General features: G+C 43.7%; 2 protein-coding genes across 9 annotated transcripts in view; one reads left to right on the forward strand and one right to left on the reverse strand.

Annotated features, from left to right (window-relative positions):
- On the reverse strand, nt 1-19,823 carry LOC139579046 (sarcoplasmic/endoplasmic reticulum calcium ATPase 2-like). Of its 4 annotated transcripts, XM_071407260.1 has the most exons (24): nt 19,715-19,823; nt 18,640-18,717; nt 15,862-15,981; nt 15,484-15,501; nt 15,318-15,400; nt 14,961-15,065; nt 14,690-14,828; nt 11,469-11,635; nt 10,507-10,662; nt 10,252-10,393; nt 9,583-9,749; nt 9,339-9,427; nt 8,428-8,530; nt 7,846-7,977; nt 7,594-7,719; nt 7,187-7,408; nt 6,886-6,997; nt 6,165-6,406; nt 5,691-5,911; nt 5,072-5,274; nt 4,746-4,831; nt 4,527-4,660; nt 3,963-4,080; nt 1-2,683 (listed from the first exon to the last, which is right to left on the reverse strand). In XM_071407260.1, the coding sequence occupies exons 3-24, from the start codon at nt 15,977-15,979 to the stop codon at nt 2,375-2,377; spliced, it is 3,192 nt and encodes a 1,063-aa protein (XP_071263361.1). In that variant the 5' UTR covers nt 15,980-15,981; nt 18,640-18,717; nt 19,715-19,823; the 3' UTR covers nt 1-2,374. The 4 variants fall into 4 exon arrangements, with proteins under 4 accessions (XP_071263361.1, XP_071263362.1, XP_071263360.1 ...); XM_071407261.1 differs by lacking the exon at nt 19,715-19,823 and having other exon boundaries at nt 18,640-19,046; XM_071407259.1 differs by lacking the exons at nt 18,640-18,717; nt 19,715-19,823 and adding an exon at nt 16,738-17,142.
- ssrp1b (structure specific recognition protein 1b) overlaps nt 16,175-20,564 on the forward strand; it is a 27,189-nt gene continuing 22,799 nt past the window's right edge. For 3 of the 5 annotated variants that reach the window (XR_011675668.1, XM_071407263.1, XM_071407266.1), the window contains exon 1: nt 19,851-19,923. The gene's annotated coding sequence lies outside the window, so the exon portion shown is untranslated. Of the gene's footprint in view, nt 16,288-19,850; nt 19,970-20,564 lie in introns of those variants that run through there. The other 2 variants (XM_071407265.1, XM_071407264.1) reach the window with 2 other exon arrangements.

Below are 20,564 nucleotides of genomic sequence, written 5' to 3' on the forward strand. Positions count from 1 at the left end.
TTTAAATTAACCATTTTATTGTTGTTTTCATCCCATAAAGCATTTCCCATCTTCCATAAATGAAATAACAGTAGTGTGACAGACAGCAAATGGTACGATTTACAATAAACTAAATACATTCCCACCTTAATTTAGCCTCAAAAAAGATATTTTTAGTTTTTCAAATAACTCCACTGAATGTTCATTTCTTTGAAGTCGTTAAATTTTGTATAATTATTTTGCTTACTGATTTCAGATGAAGACAGAGCGCACTCGGTCAGAGCGCCAGTAGAGAAACGGAGAGATGGAAAGAAAAGACCGCTCAGCATCTCTCCCTCATCCCTCTTTCTTTTGTAAAGCCACCCTGTCAGACGGCCCCTCTGCTCCTCCCTAATCCCCCCTTTTCCACTCCTCTAACTCTTACATCTATTAATGATTTTAATAACTCCCAACTTTCCCCCCCACCCTTTACTACATTCAGAAAATAAAATGGCACCCCCTAATTCTTTACAGGCACAGTAGGGGTACAACAGACACCACAAGGACAATTAATTAAATCAGAATTACCGTAATAGTTATATCAATCATAATAATAACAAAAAACAATGTTGCATGTCGGGGGGGGGTTAGAAAGTTAGCAAATTTGGTCTGTTGTAAATAAAAGACAAATAATTAGTGTTCCCAACCCTAACAAACCCACTACTACAGAGGAAGTGTTATCCACATGAGCAGGCTACACAACTGTACCTTTAGTTCATGGTGTGATGTCACAGTGGCTGTTAGACTATCAAAACACACAGCCAACTAGTAGAACGGTAGAGTAGCCTAGCTAAAATATGATGCAATTTCTCAGCCTGACAACAATGAGTCGTCACGATTACACAATTCAATGTCAGAGATGCTGGAGCCCTCCGGAGAGGCAAGTCTACTGCTTCTAGGCCTACGTGAGGATTGTGACGTCGTAACTTTAAGGATGCAGGTCCAAGCTGAAATCATGTGTAGGACATCAGAACGAATCTGGTCACGCAAAAAGATGCCAAGCCTGCACCTAACCTGGACAGTTCTAGTATAGACCAACAGTCAGTGTGTTTGAGAAGGATGAGTTTGAGCAAGGCACAGCGCAGAATCGCTAATCTTGATCACATAATGAGTAGTTATTTAGAAAGCAAGGTGATTTGGAGATCAGTGATTCTGAGCAGTCCAACTGCAGTGCACCTGTAGTCCATCTCAAACATGCATGATGATAAGGAGACAAAGGGTATGATGTCATAAAGAGTAGCCAACCTTTATCAGAACCATACATGGAGGCAACATCCATTCTGCAGCAAAGAAGTTAGGCATAGAAAAATATCCAACAGAAAGAAAAGAAAACATATAATTCAGTGTCGTGATGTATTAATAAATATGAATAATGCAGTGAAAACGAACGTAAAATCTTTAACTTTTCAAAATTCAGCTCTGCCAGCCCATAACCCTAAGAAATACATTAAAGAAGAAATATTCTGCTGTCCTCTTCCCTAGACAGTTTGATGACATCCAAATTAAATCAAATATTAATTGATTGATTTCTGAAGCTGGCTGGAGTGTCGGTGTGGCCAGTCTGACTGATGCTGAAAGATCTCTCCCTTTTCATCTAGTCATCCCTCCATTCCCTAGACTGGACTGAAGAAGCTTCTTTCTCCCTCACTTTCTCTCTTACCTTCCAACCGGTCACCTTACAGGTAGGGAAACTGGAATGAAATGTATAAAGTACTCTGTTATAAATCATCTATAGACAGTATTTTCCCTTTCAAATGGAATACATACCCAGGAGAGTTCAAGACACAAGCAACAGCCATAGTCAACCAAATCCGCTAACCAGCTTTCAGGGGAGAAGATAAATTGGAGAAGAAAATAAATACTCATTCTGAGCGGTCAGAAAGCTTGTTTGAATCAACTACAAAGTTGCGTTTCTTTTCTGGTTTGTCTCACATTGTAAAAAATTATGTTGTCAAGGGGCTACGTGAACCTAAACGTGCATTCTTTCTGCACAAGAGGAGTGATATTTTCAAGACTTATTCAGGTAACTTGCTAAACCAGGCTTGATTGAATAGGACCTTGAGTTTCGGAAAATCCCTCACTTACGGTCAGGGCCCATATTCAAAAAGTCAGAGTGCTGAGCTAGGATGGATCAGTGCTCTCCTCTTCACTATCCCTCTCTTTCTCTCACCGTCTCAGATTGTTCACCTTTCATGCCTCCATCCCTGGCTTTATCCCACTAAAAAACAAAATGTTATTTTTCTTTCCCTGCACTCCATCTTCACCTCCATTTCTCCTCAACTTGCTCCCCTATTTATGTTATAGTTCCTTCGCTTTCATTCATAACCCAACCCCCTCCCTCCCCCTTCCCCCCCCTTCACTCATAGAACATGTTAGTAATATCAGAGTCCAGGCTGTAGATCCAGATCAATAGGGGGAACGACATTAAAACGAACGACCAGGACACGCCCTTGAACACCCTGCTCACAGCGGCAGTCATGCCCCCTGACCCTTGACCCCTCCGCCGGCGCTCCCGCTCCTCCTCCTGGCGCTCCACGTCGGTACCCGGCTCGATCCAGTTCCGGGCCAGGAACTTGAGTGCCTCGTCCATGAAGATGACTGGAAGCGACATCTTGAGGACCACAACCCACTGTGGCCACGACAGGGGGCGGATCTGGAACACCACCTGGATGGGAGAAAAGGGGAGGGGGGTGGTTAGACAATGAGATAGAGAGCACAATGTAATGTAACACACACACACAATTCCCTGTGCAGCAGTGGTAATTCAGCCACTTTTTTAGATTTAGTCCCATTTTTGACATTTGAATAATGATTTAGTTTAGTTTGTCAAAATAATGAAAACGGGCCATTTTAGTCAACTAAATGCCCTTTCATTTTAGTCACATCACATTTGTATCGCCACAACCTATAGTAAACATAGATCACTTACTTCCATGTGCACAAACATGCATAGCCTTGTCTTACCAACATATTGTTCTGCATCAGATCCTATTCTTCCAAAAATAAGAATCGATTCCCAAGTCCCTTGTGCTCGAGTTCGATTCACGAGTCCCTATGGCTGAAGTCGAGTCAGCTATATCTGACTGGGTAGCACTACTAGGGCTGGGCTACCCAACTAGTTTTAGAACGGCCCGCGATATGCTTTATGAATGTAAAAACGCAGCCTGCCTATGCATGACGGAAAGAAAATATATATTTTATGGGTCATGTCTTTTGAACGGTAGCATAAGGGATAGAAAATCAAGCCATTCTCTGTGGAAAAGAGGGAGGCTTGGCTACGTTGGTTGCAGAACCTATATATTAAATTCAGTGGGAAAAGTGGGAGTGTTGAGCGAGACTACAAAAAACATACTTTTCTATAGCCTACTCAAGGGAGTGAAAAACATAGCTAGGCTGTTGTTTTACTATTAAAGTCAATGCTGTTATTGTTTTTAATTTCGTAAAAGGAGCTTGTGTTTCTTAACCAGGCAAAGGGTAACTAACTAGAAGGCTGGTGGTGACTGGTTAGCTACGAGGAAGCATGAGTCGTCAGCGCGATGTGTATAATCGGAGGGGGAGCAGAGCCCGTCTGCCCACACTCATCGCTTGCTCCCCCGCAGCTCACCAGTGGATGTAGGCTGTGTGGGGCATCCTTCCTACTACTGAACAGAACTCCGCTGCGCATCTGTGCTGCTAATATTAATTGTGCACATCACTGAAAAGCTCTCAATCTCTCCCAAAATTATTGTCCAGTCCATTTAGTAGTCAGATTTTAGTCACTGCGATAATTTCTCTCGTTTTAGTCAACTGAAATGAAAAATCATTTTTCATTTAGTTAGTTTTTTTCTGAGTCTATTTAGGCTGTTATATTCTCGTCAATTGCCACTGAAAAATAGGTGTTTGACTAATATTTTATTGTTGTTGACAAAATTATGCCAGATGCGCTCACACACACACATACTTACAGGCAGGGGGTCAACGTAGAGGATGAGGAAGTGGAGCGCCATGGAGAGACAGATAGCCCCCACCAGCCAGGGGTTGGACCAAGGAGGCATCTTCAGCAGGGACTGGTTTTCTGACAGACTGAGGACGAGGACACACAGCAGAGCTCAGAAATGGACCAGAACAAGCTCAAAAGATGACAATAAAATATTGATACTAAACACAACAGAACTCTGGAATATCAATACAAAGTCAGTAAAATATCCATACTTCTACTAAATAATCTCTAATATAAATCTGTACTCTACTGAAATATCATGCATATCATGATCATAAAGAAAGTGTTTAATATGACTTATAAACATCTATGTCTGATGATTGAAAAGAGCAACAGGTGGACAACACATGCCATAGAACTGAACGAAATGTACAGTCGATATTCATATGTAGAATGTACTGTGACTAACAAATAGAAATGTTATCGCACGAGAACTAAACCCGTTCTGTGTCGTGTCATAGATAGTGATCTCTATGACTGACGCCAAGTCCCGCACGGGATTATGGGAGTTGTTGTTTGATTAGCGTACCTGTTGAGGGCGTTGCACATCTCTATGGTAACGAGCACGGACAGGGCCATGGTCATGGGGTAGGGCGACTCAAACACCGAGCACTGCACCCCCGCAAACTCTCCGTGGCCTTCACCGCACTGGAGATAGTGGGACTGAGAGGAGAGAGAAAGAGCGAGATGGGGAGGGAGTGAGAGGTTAGACACAGTAAAGTAAGAGAAGAGAGGGATGTGTTCTTACCAGTTGGTAGAAGGAGAGTTTGGGTCCATCGTGTGCTGCCATGAACCACCAGGCTGCAGCTCCTACTGTAGCTGCTCCGACGTAGCCTGAGAGAAAGGTCAAAGGTTAGATGTGTATATTCTCGAATCACAGCTGATATTGTGATGTAAATCAATCATCCACAAATGTTTTTAGTATAGAGCTTTTTACAAATACATTTGTCACAAAGTGCTTATGAGGCTACATCTGCAAAGTATACAAGTTCAAAATACAATAACCCTGTCTGTTCATAATCTATAACCTTACGATGCGGTATCTGCCATAGATATAGAAACAGATATACTCACATCCGACAATGAGGTATCTGCAGAAGAGCCATCTGGAGATGAGAGGCTCCTTGGGGGAGCGTGGGGGGCGGGACATGATGTCCAGGTCAGGGGGATTGAAGCCCAGGGCGGTGGCCGGGAAGCCGTCTGTCACCAGGTTGACCCACAGCAACTGGACCGGGATCAGGGCCTCGGGCATGCCCAGAGCAGCCGTCATGAAAATACTGGAGGGGAGAGAAGGAGGGGGAGAGGGGTTGGGATGGTGAGAGAGGGAGGGAGGGATACAACATAATAATTCAGAAATCCACTCTCACTGTCCCAGACTACTGTTATCCTTCAAGTTAATCCCTTCAGCCATCTCTCCTTTTTAAATTGTCCTTCTCTCTATTGTCACCTGACCTAAAGCGTACTCCTCTTCTAAATGTGCACCTCCGTTCTGTTATCCTTCCCCTTTATTTAAAACAGTAACCCACCACGCTCTCTTCCTCCCCCGTTTCCATCCTCCAACCCATCCCTCCAGTACCACTCCATTCCCCTCACCCTCCCCCTCTCCTATGAAGTATCCTTTAAACTGTTTCATTTTGTTATAGATGGCTCTCCCCTTCCTCTCCTCCAATCCCTCTCGTCCCCCTATCCTCACCAGACAACCTCTCCTATGTTGGAAGAGATGAGGTATCGTATGAACTGCTTCATGTTGTTGTAGATGGCTCTGCCCTCTTCTACAGCCGCTACGATGGTAGAGAAGTTATCATCAGCTAAGATCATCTCCGAGGCGGACTTGGCCACAGCCGTGCCTGAACCCATGGCGATCCCGATCTCTGCCTTCTTCAGGGCTGGCGCATCATTCACTCCATCACCAGTCTGGGGGAGAGAGGGATGAAGGGATGGGAGCGAGCAAGAACAGGCAGTGAGTCAAAACAGGGAAGAAACGCATGAAAGGCCCCAGACAATGCAAACATGCCTTCTCAATGCAGAGGAAGAATGTTACCGGTGACAACAGGTCCGTCACTCAATTGAACAGTACTTTTTTATTTTTTTAAGGGTCACAGAGTAGAGCTTTAGACAGGGACACTGCTGCCAACAGAGAGAGATACACACACTCACACCACCTCACCATGGCTGTGATGTCATCGAGGCTCTGCAGGTACTCCACGATGCGGCTCTTGTGTGTGGGTTCCACACGGGCAAAGCAGCGTCCGGTACGACAGGCCTGCCTCTGGAGGTGGGGGGGCAGCTCGTCAAACTCCCTCCCCGTCAGGCCCCCTGAGAACGGGTCATCCCTGCCCACCTCCTCCTCCTCCTCCGTGATGATGCCCACGCGACGACAGATGGACATGGCCGTGCCCTTGTTGTCACCTGGGGGGGGGGGGGGGCGTGAAGTAAGAGGTTAGATGGAGAGATGACACCCAGCAGGCAAAACGGTTTGAAATCGCGTTATTAGGGCCGGGCCGACACCAGTATCAGGATACTCGTTAGTATCGTGGCAAGTAAACAAAACAAAGTGGATTTAACTTCTTGAGGAAAAAAGCTCTAATGTCACATTTATTTAATTTTCCAAGCTAAAGCACACAATATTTGAAATACAGCAATTTTTTAAAGGACAAAAGAGTTGTCTGCATCGTGTTTTCATTTTTGTCATTGAAAAAAAAAATTTGCGATACTGGTATCGTCCAAGCCTTTCACATTATAATATCATTTTAAGGTAGATGAGTGTGAGGCTAGAAATTCTGTTCAGTTAACTTTGTTGAATCCCCTTGGATAATGTGTCTTGGGTCTCCAACGAGCATGTATGACAACACAACAAACAGAGGGAGTGAGGGCAAGGCGTGTCTTACCTGTGATCATGATGACGCGGATGCCAGCCTGCCTACACATGCGGACCGCACCAAGTACTTCTTTCCTGGGGGGGTCCAGCATCCCCACGCAGCCCACGAAGGTCAGGTCCGACTGGGGGAGCATTGTTGTTTATTTAACACTAATCAAATAAAACTGTATTTGAAGTGCCTTAAAAAATCGCAACACTTTACAGTCAAAAAGCTATAAAATAAGAGATAAATAGGCAACCAAAAAGCAATACCAGAGATTAATAAAAGTGCATAATAACACAAAGGATACATAAAATGAGTTAACAATCACCTCGTAGTCAGCGAAGGTGGCCGAGTTCTCCAAGTTGAGAGAGCGTATCTCGGGGGGAGAGTCCCGGGTCGCCATGGCGAGGCATCGGAGGGTGTCCCGCCCCGTGGCCCACTCCCTGACGGTCCCCTGGAGCTGATCCCGCCCCGCGGGCGTCATGGGCACCCGAGCGCCCCCGTTCACCCGGATCCAACGGCAGCGCTCCAGCACGCTCTCCGGAGCTCCCTGGGAGAGAGAAAACAAGTCGGTACAAAGTGAGGAGATGGTGGACAGAGAGTAAGAGAAAGAGCTCAGAAGAAAGAAGCACGTAAGGAATAGAAACGACAAGAAAGAGCAGAGAGAGAAAGGGGGGGGACAGAGAAGTGGATAAGTAGGAGTGAGAGACAGAGACAGAGAGAGACACAGCTGACCTTGACAAACATCTTGGCCCCGGAGGCAGAGCGGCTGAGTTTGTTGGGAGAACAGAACACTGACATGGACTTCCTGTCACGGGAGAACTCCAACGTCAACTCCTTCCTCATCAACTGTTTTATCACCTGATGGAGAGAAGGATAGAGGGAGAGAGGAGATGTATCATTCAATCACTCTGCCAGGAAGTAAATTAGGTCAGCACGTCTCAATGGTACACACGCACGCGTTTTTGTTATATTAGACACACACACCGAGCAGCAGGCAGTAGCTCTCTCGACGGCGGACAGTCCTCTGAGGTCTGTGTCGAACACGTTCATCTTCTCCACCAGACAGCACAGGGCCGTCTCCGTGGCCTCGCCTACCTTCTCATACACACCCTTAGACTGGGACACACACCCACAGGTTAAGGGTCAACAACAATGACATTATTTGAATGTATTATTTCAAACAGATGCTACTGGACTGGAACAAAAGTAGCTCTCCAGGACCAGAATTAGGAAGTGTCTGTCCATGGAGTGGTGTGTCGTGCAGTGCTTATGGTTGGTGCGGCAGATAGCCTAGTGGTTAGAGCGTTGGGCCAGTAACCGAAAGGTTGCTGGATCGAATCCCTGAGCTGACAAGTTAAAAATCTGTCAATCTGCCCCTGAACAAGGCAGTTAACCCACGGTTCCCCGGTAGACCGTCATTGTAAATAAGAATTTGTTCTTAACTGACTTGCCTAGTTAAATAAAAGTTACAATTAAGTGTGTTATCGTGTGTAGTGCAGTGGCTACAGTAAGATCCATTTAAATTGGTGTGTTATGGTGTGCAAAGTAGGCTGGAGCTGTTCTCACCTCGTTGTAGTCCAGAGAGGAGTCGTTACACAGAGCACAGATAGAGGCCATCTCCACCAGGCCCTCATACTGACTACACTTCACCACCGTCTCATCCTTATACCTGGGGGAGAGAGAGAAGGACAAGAGAAATAAATAGAGGGAGAAAATTAGGGAAGAGACAGAAGGGTGGATATGGAAGATGATAGGGTAAGAGAGAAAGGGAAATAAGTAAGGGATCGTGGAAAGCCAGAAGAGAGGGAGAACGAGACCAGAGAAAGAAAGTAAGTAGCGGAGGAAGGGAACCAAATATTAAACCGATAACATTTCGCAGCATCTTAAAGGTCCAGTGCAGTCAGAAACATGATTTGTCTGTGTTATATATATATATATATATATCCACACTGAGGTTGGAATAAAAAAAATATATAATAAAAAAATATATGAATTTATGAAAAATGATCATGATCAATGATCATCAGTTTGACAAGACTGCCTGAAATTTCAGCCTGTTTTGGTGGGAAGGAGTTTTGGCCTGCCTGGTGACGTTAGTTAATACACCATTAAGAAAGAGTTCCAAACCCCTCTGCCAATAACAGCTAGTTTTCATTTTTCCCCTCACCACTCAGACAGCCATAGCAAAATTGGGGATGAGTGAATCGTCATGACATCTAGTGCTTTCAAGACAACTGGGAACTGCCCAAAAAACGAGGTCAAATCATGATGTCCCTGATCTTCAGGTCGGAATGTTGGAGCTCTAGAAAGATGCCCGAGTTTCTGACATGGAATTTCATTTCGGATGACCATTCAAAGCTATTTTTCCCCAGTCGTTCCCAGTTGTCTTGAACAGACTGAAGTCGGATATTTCCAAGTTCCCAGTTGTTTTGAACGTGGCAATCATCAGTTAAGGGTTAAAGGTTAAAGGCACTCACACTTCCCCTTCCGGGGCGTAAGTAGATCCGGTCACCGAAAACTCACTCAGGGCGCATCGCTCCCCTGACACACTGTCCACAACAAATATCTACACACACACACAGGGTTAGAAAATACACTCAATGTCACAATCAGTAAGGTTAGGTCAGCATCAGGCTGAGTCTGTCAATCAACATGCCAAACCATTCCACTTTCAGGTCAGCTCCTATCTCCATTTTCCCCCTCCCTCCCTCCCTCTCTCACCCGGTGGACAGACATCTGATTGGTGGTGAGGGTGCCAGTCTTATCGGAGCAGATGACGGAGGTGCAGCCCAAGGTCTCCACAGAGGGCAGACTGCGAACGATGGCGTTCTTCCGGGCCATGCGTCTGGTCCCCAGAGCTAGGCAGGTGGTGATCACAGCGGGTAGGCCTGCGGGGGGGGGGCGGGCAAGATTGAATAGGGTGACGGGACGGTTAAATATATGGTTCCATATGGTTCCATAATGGTTCTTCCGAGTCATGTAACAAAAGTACACTGGCTGATCAATCTACTGTATTTATCGAGTTAGTCTACATGGACACAGAGAGGAGCTGTGTTCTATTTTTATTTAACTAGGCAAGTTAGTTAAGAACAAATTCTTATTTACAATGACGGCCTACCGGGGAACAGTGGGGTAACTGCCTTGTTCAGGGGCAGAACGGCAGATTTTAACTTGTCAGCTCAGGGATTTGATCCAGCAACCTTTCGGTTACTGGCCCAACGCTCTAACCACTAGGCTACCTGCCGCCCCAAAAGAGAATTCATTTTGGTTTCATATGGAATTTAGATTGCTCAAAATAGAATGGAATTGAATCATGCTCTACTTTGTGTGTTACTTACAGACAGACAGACAGAAGGAAATGAGAGAGAGGTGGTTGGTCCCACCACGTACCCTCAGGGATGGCAGCTACAGCCAGTGCCACCGCGATCTTGAAGTAGTAGACGGCCCCTCTGAGCCAGCTGCCACCGTGGACCGGGTCATTGAAATGGCCTACGTTGATACCCCACACTGCCACGCAGATCACTGTGATCACCTAGAGGGAGGGAGCCTGTTATCACAACACTGCCACTCACAATAAGGCTGACAGATGAAATAAAAAGAATGAGGGAAAGAAAGAGCAAGAGAAGAGAAGAAAAGTCCTTGTACCTTGGACAGCTGTTCCCCAAACTGGTCCAGTTTCTGCTGCAGCGGTGTCCTCTCTGGGTCTGTTGCAGCCATCTCATCACGAATCTTCCCGATCTCAGTCTGCACCCCAGTAGCTACCACCACACCTATAGCCCTGCCCGCCGCAATGTTGGTGCCCTGGAAGAACAATGATACAAAGCTCCGTGTTGGTTGACAAAGCCCCGTGTTGGTACTCTCTACAACATGAGTTTGATCTGTAAAGCAGCATACATTGGCATTGTGCTCACAGCTCATTTCCAGATCAAAGACACGGCAATAACATCAAAAAAGATTCAGGGGAAAATTATGTATGTATGTATTACCCACTCAGCACAAGACCAGAAAGACATCTTTTCAACCAGAAATACATACTGTATTTCCAAAGTTTTGTCAAAGACGTTTAAAACATAGGGCAGATATTAGAAATCATGAATTGTGTTTTTGACTATGTAGGTGGCGTGGGGATCAACGACATGCATCCCACACATACGGTATCTCTTAGTGATATACAGAACAGTCTCAGTTCCAGTATATGGGTGTAGCTCTAGTACCAATACAGATGATCTCCGTTGGATTGCTCCACTATCAGTATATTAACCTGGAATACAGTGGCCTCGTAGCTCGTTCACCTGACTCTTTAGAACTGTTAAGTAGATTATATCACACAGTATATTACGTGTGTGTGTGTGTGTGTGTGTGTCCTGTGCAAACAATGCGAGTGATGTTTTATTCAACAAACGGTTGAGTCACACCTTTGACACTCACATCAAAGCATTACAATGCACACACACACACAGTCGTGTGTTCTGGTTCCTCTCTCACACCATATCTCCCATTAGATCAATAAACCACACACACACAAACAAACAAATGTGCTGGTCTATTTCTGAATCAGATAATGACCCCCTAAAATACACCCACCCTCCTCCACCACACACACTTACAGAGAACAGCATGTTTTTCTTGTCCTGGTTGACGGCTCGCGGGTCAGGCACTGGGTCTGTGTGTTTGATCACGGACACTGACTCCCCCGTCAGGATGGACTGGTCCACTCGCAGCGTGGTGGAGCGGATGGAGGTCAGCCGGATGTCTGCTGGGACTTTATCACCCACTGGGGGAAAACGGGGCGGAGGTGATGGTGACGGTTTTTCAAGTCAAGTTCAAGTCTTACATAGCTGAGGATAAACACGACATGGCCAGAAGTATGTGAACACCTCTTCAAATTAGTGGATTCGGTCATTTCAGCTTCACCCATTGCTGACAGGTGTATAAAATCCAGCACACTGCCATGCAATCTCTATAGACAAACATTGGCAGTGGAATGACCCGTACTGAAGTGCTCAATGACTTTCAAAGTGGCACAGTCATAGGATGCCACCTTTCCAACAAATCAGTTTGTCAAATTTCTGCTCTGCTAGAGCTGCCCCGGGCCACTGTAAATGCTGTTATTGTGAAGTGGAAACGTCTAGGAGCAGAAACGGCTCAGCCGCAAAGCGGTAGGCCACACAAACTCACAGAACGGAGCCTCCCGAGTGGCGCAGCTGTCTAAGGCTGTGTCACAGCTGGCCGTGATCAGGAAACCCATGAGGCGGCGCACAATTGGCCCAGCGTCGTCCGGGTTAGGGGAGATTTTGGCCAGCCGGGATATCCTTGTCCCATCACGCTCTAGCGACTCTTTGTGGCCGGCCGGGAGCCTGCAAGATGACTTCAGTCGCCAGATGTATGGTGTTTCCTCCGACACATTGGTGCGGCTGGTTTCCAGGTTAAACGAGCAGCGTGTCAAGAAGCAGTGCGGCTTGGCAGGGTCGTGTTTCGGAGAACGCATGGCTCTTGACCATCGCCTCTCCTGAGTCCATAGGAGAGTTGCAGCGATGGGACAAGACTAACTACCAATTGGATATCACAAAATTAGAGAGAAAAAGGGTTAAAAGTTCCAAAAATTTATACAAATAAAAACAACTCGGGTGGAGGCGGTTATAGCAGCAAAAGGGGGGGGGGGACCAACTCCATATTAATTCCAATGATTTTGGAATGAGATGTTCGACGAGCAGGTGTACACATACTTTTGGTCATGTCGTGTATTTGTTGTAGAAAAAAAATAAACATGGGTTTTAATAAAAATTCTACGAAAAACAAGCAAACTTATTAGAACGATTCACTGTCCTGTTTTTATGGTGATAACGTCTGTGGCGCGCATGCAATGCAACTTCTGGAAAAGTGTGAATGCAATCTGTAAGATGGTTCCAATATGTATATTAAACATATGGACATTCTCCCTTTCTCTTTATATTGGACCGTTGCCCAGCTACTGTATTTAGACATAGCCTACTTAAAAACAAGTTGTTTCGCTTTGTTTAGAATTATTCAGTCTCTTTTTAGGCCTTATCAATAATGAATGTAATCTTGCTTATTGACAACATTTAGCATGTTCAAGCTCAGCCATAATGCAACTTACAGTAGGCCTAGCCCCTATTTCAGTGTGAATTCTATGTATATCTTTTCACATTGAAGACATGCAATTACTTAGAACAATGTGGACTGCAAACAGGTTCAAGTTAACATACTGTATTTAGCAAAGACGGAACAGGTCTACATTTTGTTATTTTGTTTCTGTAAGCTGTTTAACAAACTATAACGGACTACCATTGGAATTGGAGTTGATTCCAAGGCAATACATAAAAGACCATAAATACACAACTTGAAGCAACAATATATTTAGCCATCGAGCACGTTCTGATTGGCCAGTGAGGGGCCATGCCTCAACACACGCAAAATGTGTTTATTCATCAAAAACCCAGCCCTTTCGCGCCCTTGCCAGCAACTGCGCTATGGTTGTGAAAATAGCAAAAATATTTCTGACACCGCTAGTGCTTAGATTGACCATTGTGTTAAGTTTGTTCAAATACAGCCCAAAATACCTTAGAACAGCGAAACTAAATCCCATAGACTATCATCTTATTTCCACATAAAAGCTTCTTTTTTTTATGAGCTGTCAATCAACCAAATGCATTGGTAAACACTTCAAACCCTGCAAGATCATTGGCTAAAAGGGATAGACAGGCATTGATGTGATGAGATAAACAAACAGTTTTTTTTACAATCCTCCATGGTTGCATCCCAAACAGCACCCTATTCCCTAACTCTGGTCAATATTAGCGCACTATAAAAGGGAATAGGGTGCCACTTGGGACACATCCCCCAGTGTAAACTGTGATTGGTGTCACAAAGTTCCCATGCTCTTTAAGCCAAACATCGCCACACAAATAAAAAAAACACACTCAACCCCCATTTCCTCTGTTACTTCTTTGAAGCTCTAAGAATAGAAACGGATCGCCTTGAGGATTCGACAATTGGGGCGGTCTTAACCCTTCGAGCTGTGTTGTCGCTAAGTCACACAGAAATTTGAAACTGACCCGCAAACTGCCTTTTTAGTCAGAAATGTGTAAATAGTTTCTTGAGAAAATATTTGACCCCGTCTGGCGACATTCCCAGAGCTTAGCAAGATGCAGTGATATTGGTTATTGTAGGCTTCTTCGAATATCACATCAACTGGCAGCAACTTGATTAAAACTTAATTTCCCATAAAACCTTCCTTTGATTTCCATGATGCCGCGAGGGGGGAAAAACCAAACCCATACAGATTAAAATATTTCCAAGGCTAACTAAACATCTTATTTTTGGAAGTTTAAACAACTAACTCAGTCAATAATAGAACACTTTGTGTATGGGATTTGCTAAATGGGATTTGTAGTTTGCTTCCCCCTACATGCCTGCCACCTTCGCTGTGTCTCCACTCCCCAGATACAATGTATAGAACACAAGGGACCTTTGAGGAGTTACAGAATTTGTAGTTTTTTCCCTTACCTGCTATAGTACCTCAATAACATGTGTTTTTTTGGAGTTGCTGTTCTTCTTTCCATTATTGGAGGACTTCTAATATAAAGAACACCTGGCCCACACTAGAGGATGGTGGGATTTTTCTGCCTAACTGTTATAGTACTTCAACAATGTTATCAGTTATAGTGTAGAACACTGTGGTCCCTAGAGGACTCTGGGATTTGTAGTTGTCTGCCTACCTGCTATAGTACCTCAACAATGTTACCAGTCATAGTGTAGAACACTGTGGTCCCTAGAGGACTCTGGGATTTGTAGTTGTTCTGCCTACCTGCCACCTCCACTATGTCCCCAGGTACGAGGTCCTTAGCCCGGACCCTCTGGACACTCTTCCTGTCCTGTCGGTACACCTTCCCCATCTCAGGCTCATACTCCTTCAGCGCCTCAATCGCATTCTCAGCATTACGCTCCTGGAAAAACACACGTGAATGAACACACATCGTCACACACATTAATGAACTTGTTTATACATGAACACACACACACACTTAGGAAGGAACACACACACTAATGCAACATGTCAAAACACTGTGTGACTTTACCTGCCACACCCCAACGATAGCGTTGGCGATGAGGATGAGGAGGATGACGAAGGGTTCCACAAAGGCTGTGATGGTCCCCTCCCCTTCCTCAAACCAGGCAAGAGTCTGTCAGAAAAGAGAGAGGTTAAAGAGGAACTTGTTTTCAAGAGCCAAGAGAGTATGTGACAGGGATGGTAATATTGTGAGGATATAAAGGGTGAATAGGAATGCTCAGAGCAAAATATAGAAATAGCTATAAATATATGTATGAATGGCTTTGGGTAGGCTGAGACTTAGCCATTTATTGTAAAGTTACAGAATTTACAATAGTGTTTGTTTAGGTTGTCTTTCTGTGTGTGTTAGTGTGTGTGTCCTTACGAAGGAGATGCAGGCAGCCAGCAGAAGAATCCGAACCAACAGATCCTCAAACTGTTCCAGGATCAGTTCCCATAGCGACTTCCCTGGAAACACAGATATGGAAAGAATGTAAATGCAGGGGAGAGAGAAAGAGAGCGCGAACAGAGAGAGATAATGAACATCTTACCTTCTTCTGCCGGTAACTCTGCATCATGGAGTTCAGAAATTGAGAGAGAGAGAGAGAGAGAGTTATAAACATGGTAATAACATTGCTATTATCAGACATCACTGTCAATATCATCATCACATTACTAAACATAGGCCTAACTTGGGTGTCATAACTTTATAATAATCATTGAAACAATTTAATACTTGAGAGTAAGAGTCTGGCGCTTTTTTATTTAAGTGTGAAATAGGAGTCAAGGGTTAGGTTTGCATCCCAAATGGCACCTATTCCCTACATAGTTCACTATTTTTGACCAGGGTCCAAGAGGCCCTGGTCAAAAAGTAGTGCACTACATAGGCAACAGTGTCATTTAGGTCACTCACTAGGACTGTGACATACCGTTTGGGCCCCATCTCTCCTTGCTTTTCCTCAGCTGTTCGCAGCCCAGGCCTGTCGACTCATTCACACAGAAATACCCCAACACCTCCTCGACTGTCTTAGTATGGGCATTGTCCATCCCTGAAAGAGAGCGTGATGGTGTAAGGGAGGGGCAGGAATGGAGAGAGGGGGGAGAGATGATATTGGGGAGAAAAAGTGAAGGGGGATGCACAACATCAGTAGGCTTACATAACATTGAAACTTAACTAGTGAAAATAAAATTAAGAAAAAAATAATAGCGTACTCTCCATTCAATTCATACTCTCACTGCACTGAATGAAACATTCCCACAATATGTGGACCGACTTGATTCTGTAACTACGATAATGTTGAGTCTGAGACCGAAATAACGCCTGGGGACATTACAAAAGGAGCCTAGAGAATCAGGTGAGCAATTGCACCTGTTGCATGTAAATTACGTTGATTTACAGCACCTGTTCGCTAGGGGATTCAACAAGACATGATGCAATAAACTTAGCAACCACATAACGTACTATAAACGTGAATCCTCCGTTACATTGTGCTAAATGCATTTATCGATGGTTCGAAGATACAATGTCAGAATCATCTTCGCAGCATCCAACGCAGGTCAACCACTCACATTATTTTACAAATAAAATAAAAGCAAAGTTTGTTGATATACAAAGACAAAGTCTCGTTGACGAGCTTTTAAATATCTGCATTGAAGGTAAATATTCCCTTCTAGGCCGATCCGCTGCGACGCCTTCAATACGCTAACATTTGCTAACTAGCTAAATGGCATTCTCAGAAACGGTAACTAGCTAATAATCCTGTTTGTACAGGACGTTTGCGCTCTAATAATGAAGGGAGACTTACCAGTACAATAAATATCCCGGTATTCCGTTGACTAACAACTAACTCCGAAACGGTATGTAAATAACACAATATCAAAACAAATAGGATTAGAAAACTACAAAAAGAAAACGTTAATTCCTACGACGAATTGAGAAATCGATCTATATTAACTGCTCGGCTATTTCTCTCCCACTGGATCACTAGCTAGCTAACGTTACGTCCTGAAAAAATTATAAGGAAGGCATTGTCATAGAATAACAGTAATTTTTCTTCAAGTACAACTAAGGCTTGTTGGAGGCGTATTCCTCTACTTTTATATTTGATTACAGCACCGATGTCGTGCGCTTTAATCCACCCACTATGTCTTAGCTATCTAAATAGCCGTCGCTTTATTTAATGCAAGGCCACAGAATTATACAGTAGTGCTTCAGTCGCAGAAATCCTAGGAGCCGAAATTAGGCCAATTAGAGACCTGGGATTTAGACTGAAATGGCTGTACAGCGAATCACATTGCAGCAACTTCTATAAACCCGCCTACCGGCGATTTGCTGCAGGAGGGCGGAACCCCAACCTTGCCCTTGGCTCAGCGCTTGACCAATGGACGTGCTGTGCGACAGTCGTTTTTCGGATGATTGACTTTTAAACAACTCAATGGGTTCGGCAGGACACTCGATTCGCGTTACCCCCTGACCAATAGTAATGTCCGTCCAGCAAAATAGGCGGGACGTGTATTTAAAGGTAAAGCGGATAGCTTCCTCCCCCCAACGCCCATCTGTCACCAGAATACGTCTAACAGCTAATGAGTGACGTGAAATATCGGACTCTTACTAGAGTTCCGACTTTCCGACCTGAAGATGACTGACATGATTTGAGTTCCCAGTTGTTTTGAACGGGGCCTGTCTGGTCGCATATGTGCTTAAGGTACATATGTGGCCAGCACCCCACCTCCTCCTTCCCTCCCTCTTTCTCTCACACACACCTATCTGCTCTGTTAGACGTCACGTTAACAGCAGTAGGCTATTGCTCGTCTGATGCAACACATTAACCTACATCATTTATTCTAGGCTATAACTCAAATCACATTTTATTTGTCACATGCTTTGTAAACAACAGGTATAGACTAACACTTACGGGCCCTTCCCAACAATGCAGAGAAAAACATATAAGTAATAGAAAAATACACAATGAGAAAAGGTAACTTGGCTACATAGCTACATATACACTGAGTATACAAAACAGAACACCTGCACTTTCCATGGCAGACTGACCAGGTGAATCCAGGTGAAAGCTATGATCCCTTATTGATGTCACTTGTTAAATCCACTTCATCAGTGTAGAAGAAGTGAAAGAGACAGGTTAAAGAAGGATTTTTAAGCTTTGAGACAATTGAGACATGGATTGTGTATGTGTGCCATTTAGAGTTGCTGGGTTTTTCATGCTCAACAGTTTCCTGTGTGTATCAAGAATGGTCCACCACCAAAACGACATCCAGCCAACTTGACACAACTGTGGGAAGCATTGGAGTTAACATGGGCCAGCATCCCCGTAAAATGCTCTCGACACCTTGTAGAGTCCATGCCCCGATTGAGGTTGTTCTGAGGGCAAAGGGTTACTGTGTAATAGAATGTGTCACTTTCTACACAACCTAAGCAGGTAATAGCAACATCTGACTGTCCCTCTCTCTCTCTCTTTCTTCCTCACTCTGGTACATATACAATTTCAATTGATTAGTTTGAAATAGGTTACCTATACAAATATTTATGTAAATGTCTCAAAAGAGTACCCAATGTGTGACAGAGGCAGTGGTGTGTGTTTGTGTGTGTGACAGACCTAACAAAAACTGATATTTTGGTAGAAAAGGGTATTTTAATAAAAACGTGTAGTGTGATGGTTAGGAGTCAAACTGAACAAAAGCAAAACCACCTGAACTTTGGACATTCTACTTTTATCTTCTCTGTCTCTCCTCTTTCCATTTCTCACAATGGATAGTCACTCCACAGGCTGAAAGACAAAACAGTATGAAGACAATATTTTAACAACAAAATATGACAAATGTATAATTTCTCATTACTGTTATGCACAACATTACGTATGATACTGTATGGCTGGAATACATTTTTAATGTTCCAGAATCAAGTGTGTGTGTTTATGAGAGAGTTTTTTGTGTGTTTTTGACTGTGTGTGTGTGGTGTGTGTACACTCTTAGAAAAAAAGGTGCCATCTAGAACCTAAAAGGGTTCTTCGGCTGTCCCCATAGGAGAACCCTTTGAAGAACCCTTTTTGGTTCCAGGTAGAACTATTTTGGTTTCCATGTAAAAAAAAAAATCCACAGAGGGTTCTATATGGAACCCAAAATACTTCTACCTAGAACCCAAAAGGATTATCCTATGGGGACAGCCAAATAACCTTTTTGGAACCATTTTGTCTAAGAATGTACATGCATTTGTATGTCTGTGTGCATCTGCTTGTGCGTTGTGTGTGTACTATTCTGATCATAGTGTGTGTGTAGTCTGTGTCTGCGCTAAACAGCATATATCTGATCTCCTGAGGGGGGTTTAACCCATGCTGTGCAGCTCTCTCACACCGCTGCAAACGACTGATACCTGAGAGAGAGAGTGTGTGAGTACAGTGGGATTAGGAATGCTACTGTAGATCATATAACACTATGAGATACAGGAAGGAAAACAATTGGATTGGATTAAAACAATTCACAAAGCAATACGAAACAGGAGAGGAAACACTAAAACATTACAATGTGGGTTAACTGCCTTGTTAGTCCAACACTCTAACCACTAGGCTATCTGCCGTAATGCAAACATTAGCTGCATAACAGGCAATTTAGGCGATATTTCGCCACCAATGCAAAGTGTTGTTAGCATTTCGTATGTATTGCTATCATATGACCAATTCTGCGCGTTTTCATAGGTTTCTTGCACTTGTGCAACTCATTGTGTGCAAAAACGTTTTATCAAACCACTGATATAGTTTTATAACATACTTGTTTGCAATTCTGTTCGATGTCTTTCCCCTTCGGTTTTGGTCTGATGATCAATGTGTAAATTATCATGAAGAAAACAATCGAAACGCAAAAAAAACGTCAAACGTAACACATACAAACCGTGATTACGTCACTTTCAACGCACACGACGCAAAGACTTGACTTTCTCCCCACGCACAACATTGCAAGTTGACAGCTACAACACAACGGTTAGTAATGTAAACATGACGTTATTCCACAGATCAACTATAATCGGTAAACACTAACATAATAATAGCACCATTATAGCATGCTGTACTATATTGCGTAAGAGTTTTTACATGTCATAAGGGTTATTTACATGTCTAAGTCCCAATTTGCTTGACAGCTGACAGCAACACATAACAAGCAAGTTTGGTTGGTTGTTATAATTTTCACTGCAAGGCCTACTGTATTAAGTTGTTGAGAGATGCAGTTCATACAGGCTTCCATATAAATCATTTAGATGTATTTAATTCAAGATTTAGGCCACTTCCTGCACATAAAATGTAAATCATTGAAACAATATATATTTTTTACAAATGTATATAAAGAGATAGAAAGATATATATTTCTATGAGTTTGTAGTTAGTTTATACTATAGATAATTCAGTACGGTAGATACGGTAATAATGTTATAATAATTATATATGCCATTTAGCAGATGCTTTTTTTCAAGGCAAATTACAGTTTTGTGCATACACTTTATTTATGAGTGATCCCGGGAAATCGTGCCCACCGTCCTGGCATTGCAAGCCCCATGCTTTATCAATTGAGCTATAGGACTAGTATAATGAAGGCAGACTCTCTGTGTGTGGTATTAGAGATACAG

The sequence above is a fragment of the Salvelinus alpinus genome, chromosome 6 (assembly GCF_045679555.1).
Source record: "Salvelinus alpinus chromosome 6, SLU_Salpinus.1, whole genome shotgun sequence".
Classification (NCBI taxonomy): Eukaryota; Metazoa; Chordata; class Actinopteri; order Salmoniformes; family Salmonidae; genus Salvelinus; species Salvelinus alpinus.

Excerpts from the sequence above, each read along its gene's own strand:
- LOC139579046 (XM_071407258.1), bottom strand. Across the intron at positions 10,394-10,506 it reads TTGGGGAACAGCTGTCCAAG|GTGATCACAGTGATCTGCGT; the intron begins GTACAAGGACTT and ends CCCTCCCTCTAG. Across the intron at positions 5,912-6,164 it reads TCGATGACATCACAGCCATG|ACTGGTGATGGAGTGAATGA; the intron begins GTGAGGTGGTGT and ends TCTCTCCCCCAG.